The sequence below is a fragment of the Accipiter gentilis genome, chromosome Z (assembly GCF_929443795.1).
Source record: "Accipiter gentilis chromosome Z, bAccGen1.1, whole genome shotgun sequence".
In the NCBI taxonomy this organism is placed as follows: domain Eukaryota; kingdom Metazoa; phylum Chordata; class Aves; order Accipitriformes; family Accipitridae; genus Astur; species Astur gentilis.
Genome location: NC_064919.1, coordinates 50,345,941 through 50,363,610, shown reverse-complemented (window position 1 = coordinate 50,363,610; position 17,670 = coordinate 50,345,941). Strand labels below are relative to the sequence as shown.

General features: G+C 42.0%; 1 protein-coding gene across 1 annotated transcript in view; it reads right to left on the bottom strand.

Moving 5' to 3' along the window:
- Positions 1-17,670, bottom strand: part of PIP5K1B (phosphatidylinositol-4-phosphate 5-kinase type 1 beta) — a 102,477-nt gene that overhangs the window by 47,418 nt on the left and 37,389 nt on the right. Inside the window, exon 4 of the mRNA XM_049795746.1 lies at positions 7,361-7,491. Coding sequence (XP_049651703.1) covers positions 7,361-7,491 — 131 coding nt within the window. The remainder of the gene's footprint in view (positions 1-7,360; positions 7,492-17,670) is intronic.

Below are 17,670 nucleotides of genomic sequence, written 5' to 3'. Positions count from 1 at the left end.
ACCTGTCTCTTAGTAAATGCTGAAGGCTGATTTAAGTGTAGGTTGTGCAGTATCAAACTAAAAATGAACTAAAACTAATTATACTTTTAATGGCTAACACCATGGCTTGCGAAAACTTTGCTGAACCAGACACCAAGATATGTTTCTCAGCAGCTTTTCCTTTACTATGGCCTCACCCTGGTAGGACATATTCAGGAGAGAGCACACCTATCTGAAGGGGCAGAGAAGGATAGCCTTATCTCTTCATAGCAAGCTTTCATCACAGAGCAATGCCAATACGCTCTGATGTAGCTGTCAACTAAAGAAATAGTCACACTGTAGTTTTGGGCCCATGTATAAGCTTCTTGTATGTTACTGTAAAAACAGTGAAGAGGAAGAACACCTCAGTTCTCTCATGTGAAAGCAACTCTTTTTTAAATCTTAAAATCAAAATAAAACATCTAAAATTAAATGCTCCAAATATAAAAAACTAAGAGTATCCAATCTCAGTTTCACTGATCTTGGATAAAGCTGCTCTTTTACAATACATCAAATTGTGTTTAAACTTTACAAACCGTACCCAATAAATACATACTGACAGATCAGGTAGTGCTTTGTTGTTTTCATTTCCTATATATCATTTTAGGAAAGCAACTGTTTCCCACATGATGGAAGTAGCTGTTATGGCTACCTGTACAAATAGGTGCATGTTTGTTTTTTTCATATTGTGGGATAAAGTCCAGTGGTAATATCCTTGTTTTTCACGGTATGTTGTCCTATACTTTCGGTTACTATATGCTATCCTAAGCAGTCCTCTGCAAGGCAGCTTTGAAATACAACTGTGAAAAGTAAATATCTTCAAAACAAGTCAAGCCAATCACATCTATGTAACAGCTGAATACACAGACATTTTTTATGATGATGATGATGATATGACTATTTCAGAATCAACTGGAGATGCCATTAAACCAAGGGATCACAGAGTACTTTAAAAATAGTTTAAATATTTCTACATAACCACACAAGTATCCAGGTTATCACAGGTTTACCAAGAATTGACAGTAACAGAAGTCTCTAAGACCTGTCATTCATAATGAACATGTTTTTGCTTTTGTTGCCACAGTATCCCCATTTTGAATACTATTTGTTTTGCAAACATAAATGACTTCCTCCTATCTGTGCTGTCACTCTACTCACAAACCATAAAAAGTGTGTCAGAACTTGGGTCATCCTGTGTACCTCTGCAACCAAAGCACCAAAGAAGAGCAGCAGCACTTTACCAAAGGCTTCAGGCCACTTTCTTATCTGTCTTGTGAAACTGCCCAACTGGAAACAAATACAGTGCCATAAGTTACACACCAACTAAGCGTTAGTGTGAACATTTGAGTACTATTCACACTGAACCTGCAGAACATTCTTTACTAACTTCTTTAATTACGAAGACACTACTTAGCCCATCAGGTAACCTATGATACAGGTTTGGTACAAGGATTTTTCCAAGGGCAAGTGTCAGTTTTCCTCATTTTTCTAAATCAGTCCTCAAAAACATACCAGAAAACAGTACACTTCAGTTTTAGATGCAGGATAAAGCCCAGACTGGTTAAAATATGTCAAAGGTTTTACTTTTCTTAGTACTTTTGACTACTTATTTGGGCTGTCATCCAAATGCTACCATAATACAATATTAAGCTTTTGACATTAAATAACAGAAAGCACTGAATAATCTTTCATTAGCATCACAAGAAAGCAATTTGTAATTGAACCAGTTCACTGTAAAGATGACTGTAGGTGCAGGGTGCGTACAGGTCAACAGCATATAACAGACTTACTAGTTAAATTAGAAACCACAGCAAATGTTCTCAATATGCAGGGTGTAGACCCTGAAAATTAAGCGTATTGTCAGGGGAAGTGCATAAGACTGATTAACAGCTTGATGTAAAAAAAGTCAGACTCACAGCTGTGCTTAGCAGCGGCCTCCATCTAAGAAAACAAAAAGAGATGGAGCCTGAAACATATTGCCTTGCTCCAAATGCTCTGCATTTCTGAAGCTGCATATGACTGACTAGCCAAAGTTAGCTGACAGAATGGAGCAGCTTCTGTTCGGCTTGTCAAGCATCACCACAGAAAATGTGCCTACTTAGTATGTCTGCTGGAAGAGCTTAGCAGGCTGCACACTTTGCTATCTCACAGGCAGCTGCATGGCCCCATGGCCCAGTGACCAGCTCAAGCCACCACTGCCTGAGACAGCCAGGCTTACTAGCTCGGCAAGGAGCCTTTCTAACTATGGCCACATTACTTGGAGCCAGCTCCACACTTGAATCAAACAGCTGTCAAAACATTGCTGAAGCGACATTGCACAAATGACTGATTTGGAGACAAAATGTGCCACCAAGAAATGAGCTGGTTCCAACCAAGTAAGTCAGGGGCACAGAGCAGAATGCAGGAAGGGGAGAATATGCCTCACACAGCTGAGCCATAGGACAGAGCACAGAGCACAGGCAGGATGCAGAGCCTTCCCATTGAACTCTCCAGCCACTGCTGCAGCACTACCAGCACCAGGTAAGCAACTCTCTTGCTAGATTTCCAAAGCAGCATTTAAAAGCCAGAAGAGAAGTTACTTGGTGTAGTTCCCCCTGTGGTTTCACCCTATTCAGGGCGCTGGGCGGAGACTTCAGACTCTGTATCTTCAGAATCAGCTGGGTCACTGCAGACTGCATTTGTTTCTCAGTCCAAGGAGCACATTTGCATAGTGCCATTTAAACTCAATCTGGACAGCGGTTCTCAGTTAACTCCTTTATAGCAGCCCCTAGTAATACCTCACTTAGTTTCCAAATGCAACACGTTATAAACTCCTGGGCAGGCTGAAGAGAAACGGACGAAGGGGGTGCCACAACGTGAAGCAGAAAGTGACAAAGGCACTTTTCCAGCCCCCTTCACCACTACAATGTACAAATGAAAGCAAGCACCTTACCCATTCAAATCCACCTACTCTACACAGATGCCTGTACTTCACTCAAAGTCACTTCCTGCAATAAACACTTGAATGAATCTGGGCTAAACTCTGACCAATTTAAGCCAGTTACAAAGTAACTCTGGACCAGGCATAACCTGCAATCCATGGAGTTACTCCTGATTTACTAGCCAATAGCTCCCTGATATGATTGATTACTGATCAATAGCTCCCACAATATGCAGGGCAGTTATGTTCAGGTCTGAATGGACCACTTTTCTCCCCTGGCATTTTTCTGTCTGCTTCATGAAATCCTGGAAGTGTTTTGCTATGGTTACCGAAGCTGAGGTACAGGTGGTGCTGAGGTTTACTTCAGGGGCTGAGAGATATGCAGAGACTCTTTATCTTCTGCAACTGATAACAATTTATAAACAACTATCTTCTGCAACTGATAACAATTTATAAGCAACTGCTGACTGTTTTCCCCTGACAGTAAAAGGGCACAGATAACACTATTTTGCCTGCCTGTGTGCAGGCTGCTGTTTCGTTGCATTTCTACTAGCTCACGTCTATTTTATCACTGTCACCGTTAACAGTGTGTCTGCTGCTGTCAAAGCAGCAGGTGTGCCCATGACTCTGCCAAACAGCTGTCATCTCACCTCGCTGCCAGACCCATATGAGGCAAGGTAGATGTAGGGGAAACATGTGAGGAAGGTGGAGCAGGACAGGTTGCGAAAAGGCAGGTTGCTGTGAACTGGCCACTATAAAGGGGAAGTTCAGCTAATAGCCTGCTTGCAGTTGCAGCTGAATTATGCGTACCCAAAGCAAGTGGAAAAAATGCTACTCCTTGCTTGGTAAGCCTGCTTTCAGCACCAAACTTGCTGCACTGTCAGGTTCTCCTCCAGCTGCCGACATCTGGCAAAAAGCTTACTTAACCTCAGCTTGCTCTGAGGTGCTTCCACATAGAGGTCAGCCCGCCGGACCTACTGGTGTAACTAATTTCAGCTAATTGCTTTCAACCCAAACAAATCCAAAAGGGGGGAAAAAAAATCATTAAAATAATGACTTTTAACAATACTAACTTCACATGTAGGTACTATCATCGGAAAAAGTGAAGAGCACCTGAGGTGCACCTTGGGAGCACAGCCCTATCTGAAAGAACACACAACCTTAGCTTTTTACCTCTGGCAAGGGTAACGAAGCTACCTATAAATATGACTCAGGAGCAATCCACATAATGCCATCATGAAACACTCAATGGCCCAACACCCTCAATCAGCAAGAAAGAAGCCTGTATCATTATGTGCAATCCTAAATGATTACAATTTATGCAAACTAATGCCACTTTGGATTGAAACCATTTCAGGTAACAGAATGTGCATGTTACATTGAGACACAGGAAGAACTTGAAATTTGACATTTCTGTGCATTAGCATAAAAAAATCAAGTGTCATGGTTTTAAGAGATTGCTATGGATAGCCAATTTTTAGTTTCACAGAGAATGTTATCAGCAAGTGCTCTTTATAGAGAGGCTCTTTGTTGCAGTCAAGATGACTCACTGTTATATACTCCTGCTTACTAGATAGCTATGCGAAAAAAAGAAAAAAGCTATGCTGCTCTGGCCATTACTTTTGTCTAATTTGTCTCATATTATTTATTTATTTATTTATTTATGGGAAGCTGTCTGGAAAGGTGCTACTAAAGCTTCTATAATAAATATTGTCAGCGCAAGCAGGCTATTCCTTCTGCCTTTGTTTTCTTTTTAAGCCAGAAGGGATCTCTCCCAGCTCTCCCTTTTAACCAAGACAAAACAGAGAAGTCTCGTTTCTGAGTGTACATGGAAGTCTCACAGGACAAAAAACATATGCAATGCTATTGACTACAAACCATTTTATTTTACTTTTCCTTTAAAACTATGTTAAAAAAGATACAGATTAGATTTTTCCCCAAAACTGTGCTATGTAATAAAACATTTTGAGCATGTATGTTTCATTTAATTTCCACGAACAACAAACTTAGCATCGCAGCCAGACTACAGAAACCTGCATTGCTGTCACATAGTTAACTTCTCTATATTTACCTCATCTACGAGACAAAGACTACAAAACTTGCACAAACCTTATAGTTAACACCAGAACAAGGATCTGAATACCCTCAATTACTAGGAACTGAACAATGTAATGTAAAAGCTTCATTTCACATAAGAAACAGATCTTTTTCTCTTTAAAGGATTTCTCAGTTCAGAGGAAAACAGAAGTTGAATGAAGCAAATTTACATAAGGAGAGATCAACTTTAAAGTGCCTGCAATTATTTTGTACATTGTCACTTTGTTTTAGTGACGTCAGTAATTTTTAAGGGTTGTAAATTATTAGAAAGAGTTTATGAAGTAGTATTAAAACTGCACATGAACAAAACTTCGAAAAACTCAAAGACAGCATTCCCAAATTCAGGGAATACTGCAATCATAGCATGCCCTGACAGAAATGACGGGCACTACTGGTATTTAGCACTTCTAAGAACCCAGACAACACTGAACAGAGCAAGTAATCCAGTTTTGACATATATTTTTCCTACACCTTCTTCATCCATTCCTAACAAATGTAACTTGGAAAAGTTACATGGCACTGTACTTCAGCTTCTGAACCCCCCAAATGAGTATGATCTTGATTTCTCTAGTCAGCATAACTATATTATTACAAATTCTATACCATCAACTTGGCAGCGATACAAGCTGAGGTAGCGAAATGCAAAGCAGTAATGATGCACAACCTGCAGCCAGCTAGTAAGAGCTAAACTTCATCACAGGCTGAAGTCCTGGCTAGAATTTTATAGTATAGTGTAAATTCTTATATTATTCTTAACACTGCAGGACTTGAATTTTCATAATTTTGATAACACCTCAACAAATGGAAAATATTATTCTCAGTTTTTAGAAACTAAACAAACATGTGAATGGTGAACATAATACTTAATTGCATATAGATCCACAAATCACTTCCAGCTGTAATCAACAGCTCCTTTAATTGAAAGTATCACAATTATTTTCCTTCTCTAGAAGTGTGCATTGGCTTTGTGTGGCAAGGTTTTGGTAGCGGGGGGTGGAGTTACAGGGGTGGCTTCTGTAGGAAGCTGGAAGCTTCCCCTGTGTTCAAGAGAGCCCATACCAGCCGGCTCTAAGACGGACGTGTCGCTGGCCAAGGCTGAGCCAATCAGCGATAGTGATAATGCCTCTGTGATAACATTTTTAAGAAGGGAAAAAAAGTTGGGACAGACAGAGAAACGGCAGCCGGAGACAGGAGTGAGAACACGTAAGAGAAACAACCCTGCAGACACCAAGGTCAGTGAAGAAGGGGAGGGAGGAGATGCTCCAGGCACCAGAGCAGAGATTCCCCTGCAGCCCGTGGGGAAGACCCTGGTGAGGTAGGCTGTCCCCCTGCAGTCCATGGAGGTCCACGGTGGAGCAGATATCCACCTGCAGTCCAGGGAAGACCCCATGCCAGAGCAGGTGGGTTCCTGAAGGAGGCTGTGACCCCATGGGAAGCCCGCGCTGGAGCAGGCTCCTGGCAGGACCTGCAGATCTGTGGAGAGAGGAGCCCACGCTGGAGCAGGTTTTCTGGCAGGACTCGTGACCCCGTGGGGGACCCATGCTGGAACAGTCTGTGCCTGAAGGACTGCACCCCATGGAAGGGACCCATGCTGGAGCAGTTCATGAAGAACTGCAGCCCGTGGGAAGGACCCATGTTGGAGAAGTTCATGGAGGACTGTCTCCCATGGGAGGGACCCCACGCTGGAGCAGGGGAAGAGTGTGATGAGTCCTCCCCCTGAGGAGGATGAAGCGGCAGAAAATAATGTGGGATGAACTGACCATAAACCCCATTCCCTGTCCCCCTGTGCCGCTGGGGGGGTTGGTAGAGAATCTGGGAGTGAAGTTGTGCCCAGGAAGAAGGGAAGGGGGTGAAAGGAAGGTATTCTGAGATTTGGTTTTATTTTTCATCACCCTACTCTGGTTGATTTGTAATAAATTGAGTTAATTTTCCCCAAGCTGAGTCTCTTTTGCCCGTGACGGTAATTGGTGAGTGATCTCTCCTGTCCTTATCTCGACCCACAAGCTCTTTGTTATATTTTCTCTCCCCTGTACAGCTGAGGAGGGGGAGTGATAGAACAGCTTCGGTGGGCACCTGGTGTCCAGCCAGGGTCAACCCACCACAAAGTGACAAGTCTCAAATCTTCAGTTGAAGATCTTCCCATTTTTCTCCCTACCTTCATTTTCAATGACAACATGAAGACAGGATAATTTTCAAGCTGTCATACATTAAACTTACTCTAACCTCATTTTGGTAGAACTGGAAAACAATCCTTGTTTGAAATATCTAGTTAAGAGTTTCATTATGAAATCCTATTGAAAATACATTGAATAGGCTTGTCCTTACCTCGGTAGGAAGACACTTTCCACAACATAGAAGTCTTGCATAAGAACATCCCTGTCCGGTTTTGATGTAAGGTTTCCTACTGTGTATCCTATTCCCAGCTGGATAGCACCTTTAATAGCCGAGGATGTAGTCTGCATAGAAAATAAGAATTCAAGCATGAGTTTCCTAAAAATAGATTTCTGTTCTTTATCAGTAACATTATATGCTAAACTCTTAATCATTTTTGTAATAACACCACCATGTCATCTTTACCCCCTAGACCACAGAGAAATGACCGATTTTCAATCAAAAGATTTAAAAGAAACACTATGTTGTAGCAAAAGCTACAAAAATCAATGCTCTGGTTGTACAGACTGAGACTTTTCAAATTGCCCAAATCATTTAGACATTGGGTTCCAACTAATCATAGAAGCATATAATACCAGGTTGGAAGGGACCTCAAAGATCATTTGGTGCAACCTTTCATGGCAAAAGCAGGGTCTATACAAGATGGCCCAGCAGCCTGTCCAGCCAAATCTTAAAAGTGTCCAATGTTGGGGAATCCACCACTGCCCTGGGGAGATTATTTCATGAGCTGATTGTTCTCATTGTGAAAAATGTTCCTCTTATGTCCAACCAGAATCTCCCCAGAAGTAACTTGTATCCATTACACCTTGTCTTTTCTGTGTGACTCCTTGTAGAAAGGGAGTCTCCATCTTCTTTGTAGCCAGCCTTTAAATACTGGAACATGGTGATAAGGTCTCCCCAAGCCTTCTTTTCTCAAGGCTGAACAAACCCAGATCTCTCTGCCTTTCCTCATATCGCAGGCTTCCCAGTCCTTTGATCATCTTTCGTGGCCCTTCTCTGGACCCTCTCCAGCCTGTCCACATCTTTTTTGTATAGCAGGGACCAAAACTGAACACAGTATTCCAGGTGTGCGTTGACAAGCACCGGGTAGAGTGGCATAATGACTTCTTTATCTCTGCTGGTGATGCCCTTGTTGATGCAACCCAGCATCCTGTTGGCTTCCTTTGTGCAGCAGCACACTGTTCACTCATACTGAGCTTGTTGTCCACCAGGACCCCCAGGTCCCTTTCTACAGAGCTGCTCCCCAGATGGGTAGATCCCAGCCTGTGCTGCACTCTTGGATTATGTTTTCCCAGACCTTACATTTGTCTTTGTTGAACCTTATAAGATTCTTGTTAGCCCACTCTTCCAGCCTATCCAGGTCTTCCTGCAGGGTGGCTCTCCCTTCCAAAGTGTCCACTTCCCCACTCAGTTTGGTATCATCGGCAAACTTCATCAGGGTATACTTTATCCCATCATCCAGATCCCTTAGAAAGATATTAAACAGCATGGGCCCAATATCGATCTCACTTGTGACAGGTTGCCAGTTTGAAAAGGAGCTATTATCCACCACCCTCGGAGGGTGGTCTGTCAGCCAGCTCCCCACCTACCACACAGACCGCTTGTCTAGACTGTAACACATTGGTTTCTCTAGGAGGAGGCTCTGGGAAACCATATCGAAAGCCTTGGAGAAATCCAGGTAGACAATGGTTGTCCCACATCATCTGAGCAGATTACTCTGATGGGGGTGACGTTAGCCTTCTTCCAGCATCCTGGGGTCTCCCCTCATCTCCACCATTTCTTAAAGATTATGGGGAGTGGCCTCGCAACAGTGTCAGCCAGCTCTCTTAACACCCTTGGGTGGATATTGTCAGGGTACATCGATTTGCAGGGCACAAGCTCCTGTAATAGTTCACATACCAACTCTTCCTTCACTGATGGTGGGTCTATGTTTGCATCAACCTGGATTTTTGCTCCCAAGGCCTGGGACCCAACAGTGCTGATAAAGACAGAGATGAAGTAAGTGTTGAGAACCTCTGCCTTTTCAGCATTGCTGGTGACTAATTCACCCCTCCTGTTCAACAGTGGGCCAGTATTTTCCTTCTGTTTCTGCTTGTTTATGTACCTGAAAAACCCTTTCTTGTAGTTTTTGATATCTCTGGCCAATTTCAATTTGAGCTCAGCTTTTGCTTTTCTAACTGCATCTCTGCACACCCTGGCAATGACCTTGTAGTTCTCAACAGGTATTTGTCCACTTTTCCATGTCTGGTATGCTTCTTGGTTTTGAGCAGACTCAGAAGGTCGCAGTTAAGCCAAGGGGGTCTCTTGCTCTGCCCACTTCCTTTACCTTTAAAGGGCATGACTGGTTTTGTGCTTCCAGGAGAGTGTTCTTGAAAACCTTCCAGCACTCGCTAGCTCCTTTATCCTCCATAGAAGCTTCCCATGGAATCCCTCCCAATCAACCTCTGAGCTAGCTGAAGTTTGCTCTTCTAAAATCTAAAACTTTTGTCTTAGCCCTAACCTTCAGCATGCTCAGCAGGATCCCAAACCCCACAATATTGTGATCACTGCAGCCAAGGCTATTACTAACTGAGATATTACAAAGCAGGTTTTCTTGGTTTGTGAGTAGCAAGTCCAGCAGTGCCTCATTCCTCGTTGGCACATTGTTTTTGGGTTGTGTGGCAGGGTTTTGGTAGCAGGGGAGGAGCTACAGGGATGGCTGCTTTGAGAAGATGCTAGAAGCTTGCCCAGCTCCAAGACAGACCCACCTCTGGCCAAGGCTGAGCCCACCAGCGATGGTGGTAGCACCTCTGGGATAACATGCTTAAGAATAGGAAACCTGCAGCAGAGAGGGGAGTGGGATGTGAAAGGACACCCTCTATAGACACTGAGTTCAGTGAAGAAGGAGGGGGAGGAGGAGCGCCGGAGGAGGGGATGCCGCTGCAGCGATTGGTGAGACAGCAGGCTGTCCCCATGCAGCCCATGGAGGGGAGCGGGGGAGCAGATGCCCACCTACAGCTCATGGAGGACCCCACACCAGAGCAGGTGGATGCCCCCAAAGATGGCCGTGACTCCATGGGAAAGCCCGTGCTGGAGCAGTCTGTGACTGAAGGACTGCAGCCTGTGGAAAGGACCCACACTGGAGCAGCTCTTGAAGGACTGCAGCCCATAGGAAGGACCCATGCCAGAGAAGTTCATGGAGGACTGTCTCCTGTGGGAGGGACCCCACACTGGAGCAGAAGAGTGAGGAGTCCTCCCACTGAGGAGGGAGGAGTGGCAGAGACAATGTGTGATGAACTGACCCCAGCCCCCATTCCCCATCCCCCTGTGCCGCTGGGCAGGGAAGGAGGTAAAGAGAATTGGGAGTGGAGTGGAACCAGAAAGGCGGGAGGGGTGGGGGAAGGTGTTTTAAGATTTGGTTTTACTTCCCATTATCCTGTTTTGATTTGATTGGTAGTAAATTAAATTGATTTTGTATTTTCCCCAAGTTGAGCCTGTCTTTTGCCCGTGACCATAACTGGCGACTGATCCCTCCCTGTCCTTGTCTTGACCCACAAGCTTTTTGTTATATTTTCTCTTCCCCAACCCACCGGGGGGAGGAGCGATTGAGCAGCCTAGTGGTGTTTTGTTGCTGGCTGGGCTTAAACCACGACACACATCTAAGATTTGTATGAGGAAGCAGTCCTCTACACATTCCAGGAACTTGATGGATGACATTTGAGCTGCTGTATTGTTCTAACAAAAGTCTGGGTAATCGAAGTCACTGTAAGAACCAGGCTCTGCTGACCCAACGCTTAAGTGACCCAAATATTGCTTCATTGGCCTTATTGTCTTGGTTTGGAAGTTGGCAGCAGATGCCTACTCTAGGATCCTCCTTGGAGATGACCCCTCTTCATCTTGACCCAGAGACATATGATAGGGCTTCCACAATCACCATAGTTGACTTCTATATATTCAAGGTTCTCCTTAACATAAAGCGCGACTCCTCTACCTCTTCTTCCCTGCCTGTCTTTACAAAACAGCCTATAGCCATCCATCATGAACCTCTTAAGACACTTCCAATCTAACTGTAGGATCTAACTGCATTCAAACTGCTTCAGGAGTTTGAAACAGCATGCCTTATCTTCTAGGAAAAACAGTTACAAATTCCAGGCAATTGTACGTACATGCCAAGGCAACACAATGCAGGCTAATGGTTTAAATGCAGATTCTGGATACAAATGTATTTATTAAGTTCTGCTTAACAGTCAATGCAAGAGGTGCATTAACTCTGGGGAATCCAGAGAGAAATGAAAGGAAATAAAAATCTCTATATAAAGATCTATACACAGAGTGAAATGACTTAAATTCAACAAACAGGACTTGCAAGGGAGAGAAGCATTCAAAAGGACAGTGACAAATAGTCATAGATACTGCATATACGTAAATCGAGACCATATCTGAAACTTTCTCATGCTGACTAGACAATCCTGTTGGATGGATAAAAAAAATGGCAGAACTCAGTCAAAATAAGAAATCAGTCAAGAAAGGAATTCTTAAGAAAAGAAGGAAGGAGTGAATAAAGAAAACCATTGGGAAGGGAAAGGCAGCTATCAGGAAGGGAGTATCTTCCCTTGACATGGTGTATATTAACCAGTTTGAAGATACCATTTTGGTTCCTGTTTTCAGGTTTTACCTCCCACCCACCAAACAAGCAAGGGACTATCAGTGGAAGCAAAGAACACCAGAAGTTTCACAGTCAGAACCACTTCAGCACTTGAACAAAAACATTTCAGGACTGGGAATTACATAAGAAGGGGTTCAAGTACACAAAACTACTCTTGTTATAGTTCTTGGAACAGCATATGCTAGAGTGACTGTTTATTCTTAGAAAAGACAGATGTGTAGCTCCTAAATAATTAAGACTGCACATGAAGTAGAACTTGCACTTGTGTAACAGTTTAGAACAGGCAGTTTGGTGGGAACAAACACCACCACCATTCTTAGACTGCCACTTTGACTATTAAAAAGCTTTGGCTTTGTGTCATAAGAAGATTCACATTTTTCTTTCCTTGAAAGGCCTCTATTCATGAATGATTAATGCCCAACAAAAGAAGTAGTTATGTAACTTTGATCAAACCAATACACATACAAATAGAGTTTCTGCTTCATGCCCATCTTGTTCACTGCCACAGCAAGGGACTACATCTGAAAGAGTAGCAGATAGCACAGTACTGTATTTTATTAATGAGAGAGGATAAACCATTCAAAAACCAAACCAAACCACCCCACCCCCACACACACACAAAAAAAGCCCCAACAAGGCAGGTAACCTGGCAATGTGATTTCAGGAGGAGAACTCTGGATCATGTTTCAAGCTCATAAACAATTTCTGTAGGATTTCTGCAAATTCAAAAGAAGACCTACAGTCTCTGGGAGGCAGAATGTAAGATGTTCTACTAGTATGGTGCAGACGTTACCTACAAGGTTACCTTCTCGTTAATTTTCACTCCTATTCAAGACTACCATTAGTAATCACCCATGGGGTTAACAGAAAAGCAATGTTATGCAATCACTCAGGATACTTTAATAACCATTTTCAAACAAACTGATAGCAGTTACAGCATGCTGAAGGCAATTGCTGGCCCAAAGTCAATTGTCTGTGAATTACTCCTAAAAGTTAACCCCAACAAAGGCTGGTCACCCAATATCCCCTTAGTAAATGACTAGTTTTTGTCAGGCTTAAAATGAATACAAAACAAACCTTGGAATTTGTCTCAATATAAACAGTTGGCCTTATTTCTTTATTACTATTTTGTGATTAAGAATGGAATCCAAGGAAGAGATAAAAAAGCTGCTCCTCAAGCCTTAGGGGAAATGTTCTTGATTCATCCATTTTATTACTACAAAAACATATTTATTAGAATCCACAAATGCAAATGGAAAAACAGAACTCTCTCATGCATTTTTCCTTACTCATGCACCTCTTTTAATGCCCGTGAAGGCAGCAAAATCTATTTTCAAACCTAAGTCCCTTATTTCTTTCAATTCTTGTTGAATATTCTCGTGCTGTAGAGCAAGCAAAAAAATTCAGCAACCTTCTGTGCCACATATTCTCTCTTTTAGAGACTGAAATAAATTTTTCTTCCTATTAGCCTCATGTAGAGGTTCAGAACATGGCTCTGAGTCCATTTATCAGCTGTAACTGTACAGCTGACAGTATACAGTGACTGTACAGCTGACAGTATACAGTGACTGTACAGTGATTCTTGGATCATTTAACCTATTATCAACACCTTCTGAAGCTCTAAGAAATGGAAGTATGAGAATAATCAGCAGGATAAACAACTGCAGCTGATGAATTTTAGACTATGAAACCAATTGGATTTGTAGCAAATGGTGCACACTGTGACAACTGCCTTTGCTACCTAAACATTAACAACAAAGCAAAAGTTTTACCACCCTCCCCTTGCTGACTAGGGTATTACTGTCTACTGCACAGGTGCTTTGGTGGTTTTTGTACTGAAAATGAAGACAGAAGCCCATAAAGGTGTTGCCAGTTTCAAACTAAACTGCATTTTATTGGCTCTGATACTGTGGATACTAACGTGCCAGGCCAGGATCTGTCCTGGGCAGCATACAACAGCATAGACTTCAATGGGCGTAGGCACACAACCTCATCTCTCTCAGACCAGTCAAGGTCTTACTGGCTTACACTAATCTTCACTTCTAATGCTACTGCTGAAAAGGAGAGACCTGCTCTTTCTTCTCCAGTCCCCCAGATTTATGCATTGGTACTCCTCCCACTGTGCCAGCAACAGTTTCTCTGTGTCCAGCCAACCACTTACAAAAGAGCTGATACAACTACAGGTTTTAAGCAGGATCAGTTCCCTGATTCACATAAGCACTAACATCAGCCACCCAGCTGAATAAAAAAAATACCATATCCTCACAACATAAAACAAATTGGATAGGGCTTATGTTTGTCCTTCTACTGGCTGCAGGAGGACAAGTGAAGTCTGAACTAGCAAATAGCCTACCTCCTCAAAATTAATGTGTCATCACCTCCTGAACACATCTCAATGGACACTGAGTTTATGCTAGCTCAGTGCTTTGTGCCTTATGGTCAGCACACTCTTGTCTTGTTAGTGGGAACCCTGGATTTCTCTCCAATCCACAACCATAATCAGGTACAGACTCTCCCCACCCTAGGTTTTCAACAAAAGTTAGTTCAGGAGAGAAAATCAAGACTTTCACACAAATTCAGGTTAAACTGCAACTTATGAAGATAGTGAGAAGGAAAGCATGAAACCACGTGATTAAGTATAATGTAAACTACAACTCCTGCAGCCATGCAAACTGAGAAATTGCCCATTCTGTGTACTACTGCACCAGAGTGCCAGTATTTCAAAGCTGGTAGGGATACGTCTCTTCCACCTACCATCAGTTAGTTGCCTGTTAAGTGGGAACAGATCAGCAAAGGGAAAAGACCTGCAACTCAGGAAGAGCTGTACTGGGGATAAAATGCTCCAAGTGAAGTCCCACAATTTCTAAACTGTTGAGACAAAAAGCCTCCCAGACAGACTCTGCTAGAACCAGTTCCACATTCAACGAATGGGATCACCCTACCTCTTTAGGTTGCTCTATATGCAAGTAATAGATTAGCAAATAATAGAGGGATTTATTGTAATGACTTTGTTATTTTTACCTCAAGCTACAAAATTCCTTCACTGTATCTCATAATGCTTATATAATTCCACCTTTAGTATTTCCACATTTTCTGTTTTAGTCAGTCTGCCTTGCTATCCACAATACGAACATATTCAAAATGAAATTTAATTCTTCATCCTGTCTACTGCCTCTCCACAGTTTTATCCCTGCATATAAAAGGTTAAATTCTCTTCATTCTCATGAAACATAACTTTTCCCCTTTCTGTCAAAAGTTACTATAGATTTTCTCTGTATTTGTCATATGACATTTCTAAAAGGCCTGTAGAGATAAAAAATTATATGCAGAGTCATAAAGCATAACAACAAGTTACAGGATGAAAACAGAATATAATACAAAACAGCAACAGTTAGGTATGTGGAATATCTGCATCACTGATAAAATATTCTAGCACCAAATGTGCTGTTTCATGAATTGCTGTTGTCTACAGATGGGTCTTCCACTCGCTCTACATCATCCAAGCTGAAATCCCTTTTCAGAGTAGCAAAATAAATGAGAACTTAAATCCTTTCAAATCGGGTATTAAGTTTGCGCATGATCCCACAGATGTACTAAGCAGTATTTTAACATTGTTTTTGCTACAGGTAATTGCTTTCAGGCTAATTCTGTAAAATTTGAATTTGTTATTTTCATAAAAGAAAGGTGTTAATCAGGTACACATAATGTATGTAAAGGTAGTTTACATTCAGCTAACAAAAATCAACTGAACTGAAGCTATTTAACAGCTGTGCAAGTTAGGGACAAGGCTATTGAAAGGAGTGGAAAAGTCTGCCTTTTAAAAAAAATGAAAAAAAATTCACGGATGACAAAAATACAGGTACTATAGTTCCAGAAAGTATATTATACATTGCTCAATAATTATTTCCATTAGAGTGTGAAGGTTGTAAATGGCTGGAAAACCTAACTAACCACTGATGTGACAGTAAAGGATTGGTTTTGAGTACACAGTGCACAAAGACTTCAGATATGGTAAACAGCTTTTAAACACATTTTTTTGTATTTTCTTTATATTTGTATGGGACTATTAATGACAGAAAACAAATCATTTAACGAACCATGAGCAGAGAGGAACTGAGTGGGATGTAGGCTTCTTTTAATTTAGTAGAAGTTCCCTTCTACTCTCATTCACAAAGTTTTTTCCCATTCTTTTAACTCTCAATTGTTCTTTGCTAAGTCTTTATGTATTCCCCACAAGCAGCTCATGAAAAATACAACTCTAATATTCTTGCCTTCTTTAAAAGTAAATATCCTAGGGACATCCTTTAGGACTGCGTGGATGTAAACTTTGTCCTTGTTTATCTGTTCTCCCTTTTTATAACTCATTTTATTGCAGCTGAAGTTTGGCCTATGAACTTTCTGGGGCAAAGATGGTGATTCTTCCAGAAGACATCTGCCTTATTGCAGGTGCTATAAAGCAATGAAAAGAAGGTGAACTCTGCCTCAGCAACTCCAACTCATTATCACTCTGGAAGGTAAGATGATGTTTGCTTTCTTTCACCCTCTGTCATTCAAACAGGTTTTAAAATCTGCCTAATGAAACGGTAGAGATACCTAGTTATCACAGTTCTGTGTAAGACACAGTGACAAAAAGGCATCTGAGCAGAAGCCACCACTGATTAACACTGTTTTGCAGCCATGCTTCCCACAATGTAGCTGCCATTAGTTCATTTCTGTCTACTGCTGTCTGTGGAGAAGCCTGCTTATCTCCCTCACCAGCCCACTCTGCTGCTTAGTGGGACCTAATGAATTGGACTGGTGTAATAGCTGCCTTCCTTCAGGCAGCATTCTCAGTGAAGTTAAAAAAGAATAAAATACATGAAATACACAGGGTCTCGCTTAGTCAAAATAATTCAAGCCACATGGGTTAAGCCAGATGTGAATTTTCTACTACAAGTAAGCATTTGTTCTTCAGTTATATTGGTTACCGTAAGTACCAGGAAACCATGCACACTATCACTCCCATGCAAACACAGTTTATCTTTTCCGGACTCCTGAAAAGATACAAAGTCTCTATAAATTGTGTAAAACCTTAAGCCAAACCACCTGAGATGAGTGCCTATTGAAAAACAGTAAGTCATCTTCAAGCAGCATTTTAAAAGAGGTCTCTTTGAACATTAGGAAGTTGCAATTAGATTCAAGATGTATGTGTGGTTATTGCCTAGTCCACTGCTTCGGCACTAGAGCTCTCTTGTCTTTGAGTGCCTGCTGTGCTTACAGTCCCATTGAAACAACACTTCTTGCAGCTGCTTCTGCTGAAACTTCTGGAGGTGGCTACCCTATCTCAGCATGCTCTCTGCAGCTGCCATATTTGAGCTATCGATTTCCTTTTACATTACATCATAAACAAGGACATAAAAATAGAATTACTAGAAAATCCCACTGACTGAACTAGTTTTAGTGTTTCTCCACGACTTGTAACCATGGGTCACTACAGCCACAGTACTCCTTCACTCTTCCTTCAGTTCACACTGTTTTTCTCTCTATCAAATATTTGACCAGCTGCTGCAGGTCACAGTTCATGAAGCTGGACTTCTGCCCACCATCCTCACCTCTGGATCTTGCTGCTGGCGGGGGGCAGGTCTAGGGGTGTGTGAATGGCTTTTACTAAGTTGTTCTTTCTTCCTACAGAACAAAAATACCTTAGTGCTGCTAGTCTGCTTTGCAAGTAGCAGCTGTGACCTCCAGAGGAAAACTCTACCCAATGTTTTTCTTACAATAAGGCAATCTATAAATCAAAATAACCAGAAAGACAGACAAGTATTTATTTGTACAAAGC